At 50.1% G+C, this 14,145-nt stretch overlaps 1 protein-coding gene and 1 pseudogene across 2 annotated transcripts; one reads left to right on the top strand and one right to left on the bottom strand.

The window, feature by feature from the left end:
- Positions 1 to 2,993: 2,993 nt before the first annotated feature.
- LOC149329418 (uncharacterized) lies at positions 2,994 to 8,454 on the top strand (annotated as a pseudogene).
- A 1,408-nt stretch (positions 8,455 to 9,862) lies between these two features.
- On the bottom strand, positions 9,863 to 13,930 carry LOC149329419 (uncharacterized). 2 transcript variants are annotated; one of them, XM_089560263.1, is made up of 2 exons: positions 13,547 to 13,930; positions 9,863 to 11,842 (listed from the first exon to the last, which is right to left on the bottom strand). In XM_089560263.1, exon 2 carries the CDS (start codon positions 11,567 to 11,569, stop codon positions 10,736 to 10,738), a length of 834 nt encoding a protein of 277 aa, XP_089416389.1. In that variant the 5' UTR covers positions 11,570 to 11,842; positions 13,547 to 13,930; the 3' UTR covers positions 9,863 to 10,735. The 2 variants fall into 2 exon arrangements, with proteins under 2 accessions (XP_089416389.1, XP_089416390.1); XM_089560264.1 differs by having other exon boundaries at positions 13,538 to 13,930.
- Positions 13,931 to 14,145: the final 215 nt, after the last annotated feature.

The raw sequence follows: 14,145 nt of genomic DNA on the forward strand, positions 1-14,145 counted from the left end.
GAGGCGGAAATGTACATAGCTACGAGGTATGTACAGCCCCCGTCAAAAGTATACAGCCTAAGGTGTTTGCTTACGGGGCCTACAGAGTGCCTAGCTATGCATCCTTAAGCGACCGTAATCTGTCGAGCCATAAATTGCCTCGAGTCCTCAATCCTGCCAAGCTTTGGGCTCATCAGAACTAAACTGGAATTCGCATTGGCCATCTGGAACCCTCACCAAGCATATCTAACAAACGCCCTCGAAGCTGTGCAGAACAGAGCCACCAGATTCATTCATTCCTCGTATTCATACGACGTTAGCATATAATCTCTAAAATTGCAATCAGGTCTATCGAATCTTTCTGCTCGCCGTCGCACTGCCAGTCTCGTCTTATTTCACAAGTTTTTTTATTCACCACTAAGACAAGAACCCTACATCTGCGCACCCCCGCCGCGCAGATCCCATCGCACCAGTCACCCTCTTCAAGTTTTGCGCCCACGTACCTGTACTACTGTTTTCTCTAATTCATTTTTTTTTGCCGAGTAGCAGCTGACTGGAACGGCCTTCCCCACGATATCGTTGCCATCACCTGCCCTGGAACATTCATGACTGCAGTGGACACCTGTACTTCATAAAAACCCACCCCTTATGTAACACCCCGCAAGGGGTCTTTAAGGAAAATAAAGTGATGTGATGTGATGACAGCGGTGCTAAGCAGCCGCGCTAGAAAGATTAGAAGCAAACTCCTTGGGCTGTGTACTTTTGACAGGGACAGTACTTACTTGTAGCATGAATATAAGAAGCGTCAGTCGCTGTAAAAATGGTATGATGATACAATTTTATGATGGTACAAATAATAGACGTCCAGGTAAACAAACCAGATGTTTTTTAATTTCAGAGGGCAATTTCATATTAACCAAGTAACGAAATGTTATAAGTTTTACATTTTAGATACAGTGTAGTGCTGGCGCCCACATTTCGCTGGCTGGCGCCTCTGGAAACCAGCGCCGCGCGCTCGCCGTCGCGCAAAGCAGGCCCAGACTCTCTCGGACATGTCGCGGCTTGCAGCGTGAATCATCTCGCCTCGCCGGCGCCTGGCGCGCACCCTTCCTCCTCGCCCTCCTCACCGTCGGTTCGAACGACGACGCTTCGCCGGCCGCCCGTTCCTTTCTGCAAGCCTTCAACGACCGGCCGCTTCTCGGCCATTCGTCTAATTTAAACGGTGGCCAGTGCCGTGACCTGATTGGAGGATTTGAACTGCTGGCTGCCGCAACGGACACCGGCGGCTATAAGAATAGAGCCGCGCTGAGCCCGAGGAGCAGACAGGCAGCAGAAGAGCCATCACGCCGGAGCTTCGCTCGCCGCCGGGGCCGCCCTCCTTCTTTGTGCTAGCCAGTGGTGCTCTTGGTCCTTGTATCATGTAAAAGCCCTTGTACATACTGTACATAAAAGTCCTTTGACTCACCGTCGCCTCGACCGTTTCTTGGCTCGGAGGTCCAGGCCCAACAGTGGTGGCAGCGGTGGGGTGCCGAAATACCAACAGTGGATGGCAGCTGCGGGATCGACCGGCGTCAGCTACCTCGGCGTGGTGAGTGCCTAATGTTTTCCCCTCAATTCGCCAGACTGTTTTAGCACACGTGATTGTAGTTTAGAGTAGGGCTGTGTGTTGCACTGGAGAGAGCTTTGCTGTTTGGAACCAAGTCGGAGCGCTTTGAAACGAAAGCTGGTGCAGAGAGAGTCAACAAGGCGTTGTTGGAAAGAATTACTTGCGCGTTGCATGCTAGTAGCTCTATAGCAGGAAACCGCAAGGGAATTCTAAAAGGGCAAGCTGCAAGAAACTATTGTGCGCGATGGAGAACCTTAAAGTGAAGGAACTCGTCGAAATTTGTGAAGAGCTAGGCCTTACTGTCGGCCATGCGAAAAGAAAGCGTGCGATTCTCGAGATCATGCGGAAGGAGGATGTAACGGCTGAAGACGCCAGTGAGGCCTTGACTGAGATCAATGAACGCCGTGAGCGCGAAGACGCAGAGCAAGAGCGACAAGAACGCCTTCAGCGGGGAGAGCGAGAGCGACAAGAACGCCTCCAGCGGGAAGAGGCAGAGCGACAGGAACGCCGAGAGATCAGAAGATCTGCGGTAAAGCTCGCCGGCGCCTAGTGTAGCTTCAATGAAAGTGCAGGCTAACGGCCAAAGAATCCGAGACCAACTGCCGCCGTTCGTAATCGGCGAGGACATGGCAAAGTATCTCGTAAAATTTGAGCATGTGTGCGAGAGGAATGTCATTGAGCGAGAACTATGGGCACATAATTTGCTAGCTCTGCTTCCCGGGGAAGCATCTGACGTGAAACATCTGACGTGATAACGCGTTTGTCGAAGGAGGCGTTCGAGAGCTACGAAGAGGTCAAAGAGGCCCTGTTGAGGAAATATAAGCTGTCACCTGAGGCCTTCCGGCAATGGTCCCGGTACGCAAAAAAAGGCAGTGAGTCGCACATCGACTTTGCGTTTAAGCTGAAAGCGGACCTAGTTGATAGGCTCAAGGGCGAGGAAGTTTATGACGATCGTTATAAGGTGGTAGAGTGCAGTGCGCTAGAACAATTCTACCGCTGTATTCAGGACGATGTAAGGCTCTGGCTGCAGGATAGGCTTACTGAGGTTAAGCTCAGCAAGGCAGCAGAGCTGGCTGAGGAATACTACACTCGCCCAAACTTGCACAGCAGTGCATTACGCATCGAAAAGGCGGAAACAAAGGATGCTTCTCTAAGGAAGCCTGATGGAAGGAAATCGTTCGCGGGTCGCGATTTTCGAAAAGATGCGTCTGCTTTAAAGGAAGCTGTAGGCGAAGAACAAAAGGAGTTAAGGAAATCTGACGATGCTCCTAAGCAGTGCGCTGATGCCGCGCGTGCGTTTGAGTCACGGAGGCCTTTGACATGCTACCACTGCAAAAAGGAAGGGCATATCGCGGCAAACTGTAGACAAAAGGTTGCTTGTGCAACGATTCGGAAGACTGACAAGAATATGCGGTTGTTAGAACCATATATGCAGGAGATTAGTGTTAACGGTAAGAGGTGCAAAGCCCTTCGTGACTCGGCGGCAACTATGGACGTTGTCCATCCTTCTTTAGTTTCTCCGAATGACTTTACAGGAGAATGCGCGTGGATAAGGCAAGTAGCCGAGGAGCAATGTGCTTGCTTACCGATCGCTACAGTGATCATTAAGGGTCCTTTTGGTCAGCTTAACACCGAGGCGGCCGTGTCTGCCGCCCTCCCTGAGCACTTTTCTTACCTCTTTTCGAACAGCTCAGAGCAGCATCTGAGGGATAAAGGCAAATCGTTCTTTGCCGGTATGGCATGTATGGCCCTTACGCGATCTCAAGCGCGGAAGCTTTAGCAGAAACTTGACCTTCCACCGGAGAGGGAAACACCGCTTAGGGAAGCAGATGAGCATTGTAGCCTGGATACGGTGTCGGTAGAACCTCAAATCGAGGATTCTCGGAGAAGCGGAGAACTCGCTGCTAACGAAACTGAAAACAGTTTCAACGATAGTGGCAACGAAAAGGTAACAGCGACACCACTAAGCGATGCGAACTCCACATTGACCCCAGTTTCTGACAGTTGGCACGAGCTAACTCAGGTTGACAGAGCGACGCTCGTTCGGGAACAGCAGGAAGATAGCTCGATAAAAGCTTTGCTGGATAATGCTAAAGGAGGAACAAAGAAAAAGAATGTTTCATTTCATCAGAAATCCGGCTTGTGGTACCAAAATCATGCTGACGCCCGTGGTCGTAAGTACGAACAGCTCTTGATCCCACAAAAGTATCGCCGTCAGCTATTGAACCTGGCGAACGAAAATGCGTGGGCAGGGCACCTCGGCTTGAAAAAGACCAAAGCTAGGCTCGCCCAGGAGTATTACGGGCCTCATTGCTGGAAAGACATTGAAGGCTTTGTGCGCTCTTGCGACACTTGCCAGACAGTGTCGCGAATCGGGTTAAACGCGTCCCCGACTGGTGAAGGGGAACGCTTTCGCGTGCAGGTTCGAAGAAAGGAACAAAGAAATCGAACAAAACAAAACGAAGCCGTGTTTATATTTTAAAGGAAAGGGAGCCAATAGAAGAATCGAAAACACTATAGAAAACACACACTAGGCACGCGTAAAACACAACAGATAAAAAGGAGAGAGTTCACCGGCTTCAAAGTGTCCCAGGTGGTGCGGGAATGCCTTGCAGGTAGCACAGACGCGGGTTGGCGAGTTGCGATGCGTCGCTGGCGTTGCGTCCTGGGAGGCGGTGGTAGAGAGCCAGGAGATAAGGAACGGAGATGACACGGGAGACGCTGACGAACTCTTGTCAGTCGCTCCCAAGAACTGGGCAGCTGCAGCAGAACTGTAGCCGGGTCCTGTCGACGACGTTCCGCAAACACCGTAGGCTCGTGCAGCCTATCCAAGGAAGCCCTGGCAGCACAGAGCCGAAGTCTGACGGCTGCCTCCTCCACGATTGAATGAGGCTTAATGGTCTTGCGTCGGTGATTCAAGGGAAGTCACCGGCAGCTCGAACCCAACGTCCGACAGCTGCCACTTCCACGCTTGAACGACCAGACTTGTGCTACGGTGTCTTCCTCAACACCTCGGTTTGCTGACACGCAGCTCTACGCTCCTCGTGCCTGCCTCGCGCACACCACCCCACGCGCAACGCGGGGCTGGCATGTACGGCGCTCCGCTGTCCGCCGCACCACTGCCGACACGCCGCGTTCCAAAAATCCCTCACCAGTGTGGTGTGCACATCACAGAGAGTTGGCAAGTCTACCGACAAATGGAAGGCGCCCATGAAATTGGTGCCAATCATAACTGAACCCTTCCGCCGGTTGGTAATTGACATTGTAGGGCCACTGCCCGAGTCCAAGAATGGTTGTCGGTACATTTTGACTGCCCTGTGTGTTGCGACAAAGTTTCCTGAAGCGATACCTCTCAAGGAGTTCAATTCTCCTCAGGTCGTAGACGCCCTTCTCTCAATTTTCGCTAGTGTCGGATTTCCTTCGGAAATTCAATGTGACAATGGGAGTGTCTTTACCAGCTGCCTAACCTCTGCCTTTTTCGAAAGGTGCGGTATCAAGGTCGTACACAGCTCGATCCATCACCCGCAGTCCAACCCAATAGAGCGAATGCACTCGGTGCTCAAATGAATATTGCGAGCTCTTTGCTTTGAGCGCAAACGCGATTGGGAAGCCTGCGTGCCTGCAGCTATGTTCGCTTTGCGATCCGCTCCCCACGAGAGTACAGGCTTCAGCCCTGCGGAGCTTGTGTACGGCCGGAGCTTAAGAACACCGCTGCGCATGCTGCGAGAGTCGTGGGAAGGCGATGAGGAAGACTCAAACGTGGTCACGTACGTCCTTAACCTACTTCAAAAGGTCGGAAAAACGAAAGATCTTGTCGAGAGCCCCATGAAGGCTGCGCAAGAATTGTCAAAAGAGTTCTACGAGAAGTCAGCCAAGAAGCGTACTTTCGAAGTGGGCAGCCAAGTAATGATACTGCGACCGTCTAAGAAAAATAAGCTTGAGGTCCAGTGGGAGGGGCCAGCGAGCGTGGTATCGAAACTTTCTGATACCAACTACGAAGTTAAACTGAGTAGAAGGCCCATCAAAATCTATCATAGTAACCTGATGAAACCGTACATTCAGCGTCACGCTGTCGTGAATGTAATTTTGAATGGTTCGGACGAGGAAGGTGCAGAAATCCTGACCTCTGCGGACATGAAGGAATGCGGTTCGGATGCACTGTTAGAACAGGTTAACCTAGAACCACGTCTAAGCCAAGCCCAGAAGGAAGGCTCGAGAACGATTGTTTCTGAGTTCGAAAAAGTGTTTTCGGGTCGTCCCGGAAAGACGACGCTAATTGAGCACGATATCGAGCTAACGTGTGAAGGATCGATCCGTAGTAAGTCGTATCGCTGTTCTCCCGTGCAGAAAGAAATCATGGCAGGTGAGATCAAGCGAATGTGCGACCTGGGAGTCATAGTACCGGGTGAGAGCGATTACACATCGCCCTTAATACTAGTGCAAGTACCGGGAAAAGATGTCAGACCGTGCATTGATTACCGGCGACTAAACGCGATAACCCGGGATCAGACCTATCCAATACCAAACCTTGAGGAAAGGGTGGAGAGAGTGTCAAGGTCTAATAACATATCCACACTAGATCGTGCGAGGCTATTGGCAAGTCCCCCTTACAGAGCGCGCCAGCCGCTACGCCGCGTTCGTTTCCCCATTCGTAACGTTCCGCCCAGTCATGTAGAGTTTCGTACTCAAAAACGCGCCATTTTGCTTCTCGAATCTAATGGACCACGTGCTCCATGGTCTGTTCGAGTACGCGCTCCCGTATCTCGACGATGTCGCCATATTTTCTAACACATGGGAAGAACGTGTAGATCACTTACGAGTCGTGCTGAGCAGGCTAAAAGATGCCGGCCTCACAGTCAAACCTGCTAAATGGGTTGCGCCGAAGTGACTTACCTAGGGCATGTGGTGGGGCGTGGCCGGCGTAGACCGTCAGAAATCAAAGTAGCCGCTGTCGTAAACTACCCCCGGCCAACCACTAAGACCGAGATAAGGGCCTTTTTAGGCTTTGCTGGATATTACCAGCATTATGTAAAAGATTACTCGACGCTTGCCAGTCCTCTCACAGACGTGCTTCGAAAGTCGGAACCCGTGAAGGTGGCATGGGACCAAAAAAAAAAAGAGAACAAGTTTCAAATGCTGAAACAAGCCTTGAGTGAGGAGCCAGTTCTAATGACGCCTGATTTTTCAAAAGGCTTCATAATTCAGTGTGATGCCAGTGATCGGGGCATGGGAGCTGTGCTATGCCAAGAGGATGATGAGGGCAATGAAAGGCCAGTTCTGTACCTAAGCCGTAAGTTGACTTGCCGTGAAGAGGCGTACAGCACTTCTGAAAAAGAATGCGCCTGCCTGGTGTGGGCCGTTCAGAAGCTCGCCTGCTACGTCGCCGGTTCCAAGTTCGTAGTAGAAACCGACCACTGCCCACTAACTTGGTTAAATAATATGTCGTCTAAGAGCGGCCGGTTTCTGAGGTGGAGTATGATACTCCAGCAGCACAATCTTGTCGTTCGTTATAAGAAAGGCAAGTTAAACGCGAACGCAGACGCACTAAGCCGTGCGCTCTGAGCAAGGCTACCTCGACCTCCTCGCTATTTACATTTTGTCACTTCGCGAACGGTTGTTAAGTTCGCTCGTAAATCGGGGAAAAATTTATCTCCTCATTCGCGGCCTCAGCCGATTGTTTTCCTGCCCAAATGATCTCGAGGGACCCAATTTACATTCATTTCATTCCTTGTGTTGCTTGCGTTTGACACTTTGTTTGAGTTTATTATTGTAAGAGTTCTGGTATCCCACATGTCTCTCTTGTTGAAGAGGGAGCGAAAAGGGGACAGAACTATTGCTAGCGGATTTTTTATGACCTTTAAGTCTGGCGTTTTGACGGGTGACGGAGGGCACTTGCTCGTGTTGGGTGTTGTCTGTTGTCGGTCGGTTCTTAGCAACATGCAGAACGATCAAGCTCTTCCGAAATACCTAGTGAGGCTGGTCCAGTCACCTGGGCGACAAGGCGGCGGAGCAGTGATCCTGTCCTGACGAGCGGGACCTGTTCATGGAAAGCAGCCTGGAGCTACCTGCGGCTGAACACCGGACGAGAACTTCGAGGAGCCTGGCGTACGAGCGCGCCCCGCATCCGAGCCACGCGGAACTAGCTAGTCTTCGTGGCGCATTGTCTGGCGGCGGTGGGGCTGTAGTGCTGGCGCCCACATTTCGCTGGCTGGCCTCTCTGGAAACCAGCGCCGCGCGCTCGCCGTCGCGCAAAGCAGGCCCAGACTCTCTCGGACATGTCGCGGCTTGCAGCGTGAATCATCCCGCCTCGCCGGCGCCTGGCGCGGACCCTTCCTCCTCCCCCTCCTCACCGTCGGTTCGAACGACGACGCTTCGCCTGCCGCCCGTTCCTGTCTGCAAGCCTTCAACGGCCGGCCGCCTCTCGGCCATTCGTCTAATTTGAACGGTGGCCAGTGCCGTGACCTGATTGGAGGATTTGATCTGCTGGCTGCCGCAACGGACACCGGCGGCTATAAGAACAGAGCCGCGCTGAGCCCGAGAAGCAGACGGGCAGCAGAAGAGCCGTCACGCCGGAGCTTCGCTCGCCGCCGGGGCCGCCCTCCTTCTTTGTGCTAGCCCGTGGTGCTCTTGGTCCTTGTATCATGTAAAAGCCCTTGTACATACTGTACAGAGGGCAAAACGCATGTCTAGAACACGTTAGGAGCATGTTTCGGGCTTGACACGCGAGAACTAGCGATAAGATTTGGTTAAAAATGGCCTGGATGTGGATGTGAAAACATGTGCAGTTAAACTCATAGAATTTCATCGTCATTTTTTGCTTGCTTGGTTGCAGCGGCTTTGGGAGCTGCGGAAGACACAGGATGTTCTAGGCATGTGTGTTGCCCTCTGTACATAAAAGTCCTATGACTCACCGTCGCCTCGACCGTTTCTTGGCTCGGAGGCCCAGGCCCAACAGTGGTGGCAGCGGTGGGGTGCCGAAATCCCAGCAACATTTTAAAAAATTTTTAATGGTTATCAGAATACATGACTCGAATCATGCAGAAAGCCACAATGTTTGGAATGTCGTTAAAAAATTTATAGTGTGTGCTCTAAAATTTTATTAGAGCGCAGCTCTTTGGCGTCCGTTCCTGGGTTTCGCGTCGTCGTCGTCGTCGGCCTCGTAACCAGCTCCGCCCCCCTTTCATCCCCCCAGCGCTATCGGCGTCAGCGGCATCAGTCAGTCACTGCTATCTCTTCCCTCCTCCCTTTATCGTGTTGTCCGCTTGCTGCGCGCGCTTCTGTCCCCATCGTTTGCCGCTGGGTGTACACGCCGCCCCCCTCCCCCCTCTTCCTGCGAGTCTCCGGTTGTCAAAGCGCCGGCTCGAACTTAATTCCTTTCTTCGCTCTTCCTCCAATGCAACCCCTGTGCGGTGGCAATCAGAGAGCCAGATCGGTGGCGGCGGATCTGTATGTGTGCACCGCCCGAGCCGAAATTGCGAATACGTGTGAAAAAAAAAATTCTGTGATAGCGCATACATGTGTTGCTCGATTTCTTTGCCTCAATCTATCGAAAAGGTGAAACAGCTTATTTGCTGCGCTCAAATTTCGCATTAGGAAGTAACGTAATCGTCGGTAATTTTTTTTTCTCAATTACTCAGTAGTGAATTGTTTCACGCCATTTCGAAATGTTCGAATAATTTTTTTTTTTTCCGGCAAAAATACTGCAGGCTAACACTGCGCATGTTGTGTTGCCTTTTGGCGTATTTTATTTACATCGGAGAGGCAGGGCGCAACTTCCGGGTCGTTTTGGCGGGCAGTGATTCTTATATCTCGACCATAGCGTTGAAAAGGGTGGCGGAATCTGCACAACTACTAAAAGAACAACTCATTTTTTTCCGAGATTAATTATGGAGCCCTCTTTCCGAAAGCCTATTCTGTAAAACAAAGCAATAACAATAACACAATAAAGCATTCGTCGCTCCCATTGCGCATGATCGAACTACTTATTAAAAGTCCAACTAGGAGCTGACGAAAGAGCCAAATGGCCGCCAGGATTCGGGTCAGCGAGACAAATAAGCTCCCGTATGGTAGGCTTCTTTATCCATCGGAGCAACATGAGAAACAGAACATTGACCGGAAAATTAAGCGCTCGTATAACGAGAAGTGCTTTTAAATCTCTTCCAGCCAAATTTTATGACACACGAACGTTCGCATTCTCCGAAAATCCACACACGTGTCAATGTTATTTCTCCGCTGTATATCCACAAAGACTACATCAGTAAAAAAATGAAGCTTGCATCTCGTCAAATAAATGCTTTTTATTTATTTTCGTCAAGACCGAATCGGTTACCAGCAGATGTTTACCCTCTGCTAAATTGCGCTTTCTGGTATACAGACGCTGAAATACGTGGTACAGCAAAGACCAAACAATAAAGAATGAACATATGCTGAATTTAGTTTTTATTCTGCACTTATTTCCTCCAGTTCGTAGGCAAAGTAAAATGCAGGGTTTTGAAGCACCCTGGCCGTTTATTTTGTTACACTCCATCTATACTAATAAGCATTCAGTACCAGTTCCGCGAAACATTTTCTGTTTTCAGTGTAGTGTTGCTGACGCGGGCCCAATTACACAAGTCTAGTTACCCAGCCAAACACATGAAGCAAAAAAAACTGCTAAAAAATTGACTAGATAAATACTCTGTGATTAGGACCTTGCGTCACGCGTTTTACTTGTATTAATGCGATTTCATCATATTAGGGCCTGCCGCGGTGGCTGAGTGGTTACGGCGTTTGGCTGCTGACACGAAAGACGCGGGTTCGATCCCGGCTGCGGCGGCTGAATTTAGATGAAGGCGAAATTCTAGAGGCCCGTGTACTGTGCGATGTCAGTACATGTTAAAGAACCCCAGGTGGTCGAAATTTCCGGAGCCCTTCACTACGGCGACCCTCATAGCCTCAGTCGCTTTGGGACGTCAAACCCCAATAAACTATAAACTATCATCATATTAGACCTGACTAAAAGAAGGGAAATGAACGCTTGCACTTGAAGACAGAAATTGAATAGAAGGACGAACATGTCCATGTTCGATAGGCTGCGCATTAACAACCGAATGCTGAAAGAGATGTCCGTTAAAGGAGTGGCTTCCAGCCAATGTCTTCAGTAAGCGCGGCTCACGGCAGCACTTCCCACTTAATCTGAAGCTGGTCCTCGACCACGAAGCCATTGGATCTGAGAGTGCGAAGATTAAACGACGGATCACAAAAAACAAGGGGTAAGTTACTTGTTTTGGGCTTTTCAACCGGTGCAAATTCACGGCGTGGCCTACCTTCAAGGAGACACTGCCTCTTCTTTTGCGCGTGTATTATGCCCAGCCGTATTTTGTGCTGGAATGGCCACTCAACAGCACCGTCGTTGTCACCCTTATGCAAGCGGAGACCGGCGTGCAGGCGCACAAATTCGCCCTCCTTTCTCAGGTAGACTCTAGGTGACATGCAGTAGCCACACATGTACACCTGGTCGCTCTCGTAGTAAGCATGGCCTTCTCTCAGCACTTTTTCTTCCAGCGATTTGATTCCTTTGACATAGAAGATTGTATGCTCTGTTCTTGGTTCATCCCTTCCAAGCAAGGTCTTAATGCAGTCCAGAGTCCTCTCGCTATTATCCAGAGTTTCAACTTTCATTTCATGAATTGATGCTAGAATTCGCGAGCAATTGTCACAGCTCTGTTTCTTTGCAGTCGCCAACTCATCTTTAAATATTTGTTCCAGTTTGTTCAGGTTGCTCGAAAGGGGTTCCGTACGCGTTATCAAGCGCTTTTTCAACTGCTCGTTATTACTGGCGGATTCGCGCACACCTCTTGTCACACTGTCTTGGATTTGTCTCGTTGCTTGGGTAAATTCATCTCTGAGCGCTTCTGTAAAAGTGTTTATCCCGTGAGACCTTTCGCTCAGTCTATCGCCTTGGCTTTGAACATCAGTAACCAGCTGCCCAAGATGCTCTCTCATTTCCACCGCCTGATTCTGAATAACTCGTTGGAATGATGTTTAAAGTGCTGCATCTTCTGTGTTGCAGGGGTGATGGACAGGTTCATGTGCAAAAGGCGTCGCCGGTGCTGCACACTCCGATCTCAGGTGTGAGCACACATCGGTGCAAAGAACCGAGGCCGAACACTTGGGGCAACGCGCAGAGTGGTGTCGACATTCCCGCTGGAAATGCTGGGGAAGCTGGGAAGCAGCCACCACGGTCTCGCAGCCGTTCTCTTGGTTCCAACATTTCACCTGCAATTAATAAAGTACGAAAATGTAGAAAGCGATTGCGATCTCTCGCCGGCTCCTGTGACCGGCTCCAAAGACTATTTGTGCTAGCTGTCGTTGGTTTCAGGCAGTTTCCTGAGGGCAGTTACCTAATATTCAAGTGTTGTGCGTGCTAAATCATTACTAGAGAGGGGGCACTTTTAGTCCCCTGACACTTATAGTGGCCATTCCCCCTATTCAACACTGTGTGGATGTCTCTCTGTTTGGTTCCTTGTATAAAGCCTGCTTTGTGGCAGGCTGGTGACCTGTCCATTGGATGGTAAGAACCTGACCAGGTGTGCGTGTATATATGCAGGGTGTCCCAGCCAACTTGGACCAAGATTTAAAAAAAACCTAAGCGTTTTCAGAGCTGAAATCACGTGAATATTATTAGGATATATCTAAAGTTAGAGTGACATTTTTTTCGCTGGTCCTATTTGAATAATTAGCGAGAGAAATAACTTAACTTTTTAAATATACCTGCTTCAAATGTTCATGAGTCAATAGGAAAGTTGTGGACTCCAAAATTATCGTCCAACCCAGGCAATTCAAACGAAATAGTCATAGCACGACCGTTGTTATTCGGGAAAAAGGAAAGCCCTCGGAGTTTAAAAAATACCACGTGACAGCCCGCGCCGTGCGCCGGGATGCGTCGAGATTAGAGCGCTCTGATCTGTGCTTTGTAAAAACGAACACTCGCTTCGCGCCTTTCGTTCTGCCCAAAACAGAGCTTCCCGTTATGCTTGGTTCCAAGATAAGCGCCAGTAGGTTATACACAGAATATCCGCTACCTTCTTATGGCGCTTCGGATGGGAACCCATGCATCGTGACAACCTATTTCTTTCTCTAGAGTCTGATCGAAAGGCCTTTACTTATTCGCACATCAGAATCTTTCACATGTTTTCTGTTTGGAATAGGCAAACAACCTGTTTCAGAAGCTGCCTAGTCCTCATTTGCCTTTCCTAATCACGCCGACTGGACACATTCTTTAGGAATGAAGTTGCTGACAGCTTGAATTTCCTCATATCGCGCTTTTCTTTAGACTGCGCGTATAGCCTCTGCGGAAAGCAGATGACTTAACGCCTTACATAATATTTAGTTCCTATACTGTTGTATCGGCAACCATTCCTGTAGTTCCTTGACACCAGTGTCTGAAAACTTGCTGAGCGAATGCGCGTTTCTTCTGCTGCAAAAACGTCCTTTAAACCGCACACTTACAGCTGCCTGCCAGGACATGGCTTCTTGCTAAGGAGATATGTTTTTGCTATGGAAGGTGAATTGCCGCCTGTGCAATGCGCCAGAGGGCATTGACCATTATTTCATTCTGTGCAGTCTTGTTACGTCCTTCAGGTAGTACATATTACAGTGAACATTACAGAAGGACAGAGAAATCACTTTCTACAGTATCCCTTTTTTGCCTGTTGACAAAACGTGTTTGGTACCATATGATCTTTTTTCGTTTTTGGAACTACATTTCGTCCCTGGAAGAGCAGTATGATGGACCGCCATGCCGAACCACCGCGGTCATCGAAATTTTGTTCCGTAAGAAGTGCACATTGTTGCGGTGAGTATACGCTTTTCCGGAATAGCAGCCTAGCTAGCTCCCCTATCTAGATGCTTGTATGGCCTGCACCGAAATTTCAAGGGAATAAGCCAAAACGTTGAAGTTTTGTTTACAACCTTGCTTACCTTCCTCTTCAACAACTCAACGGCTGCGAAGTCCCTCCAGTCGACGTCCTCCTGCTCACAATGCTCGCCATCGAGTGGACAAATCCGTGCACCATCCACAGCGCACTGCTCGCAACAGGACTCGCATAACGTGTGCGAACATGGTAGCAACGCGGTAGTCTTGCGCACAAGTCCGCATGCACTGCATATCCTGTTAGGCGGTAGAGGCTTGATGAAATGCAGGGACCGCCAATCGAGTTCCTTGGAGAACCCGACCAGCGTATACTTGCAGGAGGCATTGCTCGCCGCGTCCGGTCCGCGCAATACGGTCGGCACGGACTGATTTTTCCGCCCCCGGTATGCACGCTCTTATCGCTCCTACCTTTCTCATCCCGCTGGGGCGAGGTCTGCTATCGCAGTGATATCTGGCGTGTTTTTCGTTGGGTGCTATCGGCCAGCGAAATTTTCTGCTGGAGGTCCCGCCGAGACATGTTATCTCGAATTTTTGTGCCCTGCAGCGCCTTCACCGGCGATCGTACGCGACCGCGGCTGCGGTCCAGTGTGGCGATCAAGATAATGGGAGTGTCATCAGTTTGTCTGCGCATGCTCAGATGCAGGCT

Source organism: Amblyomma mixtum, chromosome 9 (genome assembly GCF_055824585.1).
Source record: "Amblyomma mixtum isolate Tamu chromosome 9, ASM5582458v1, whole genome shotgun sequence".
Classification (NCBI taxonomy): Eukaryota; Metazoa; Arthropoda; class Arachnida; order Ixodida; family Ixodidae; genus Amblyomma; species Amblyomma mixtum.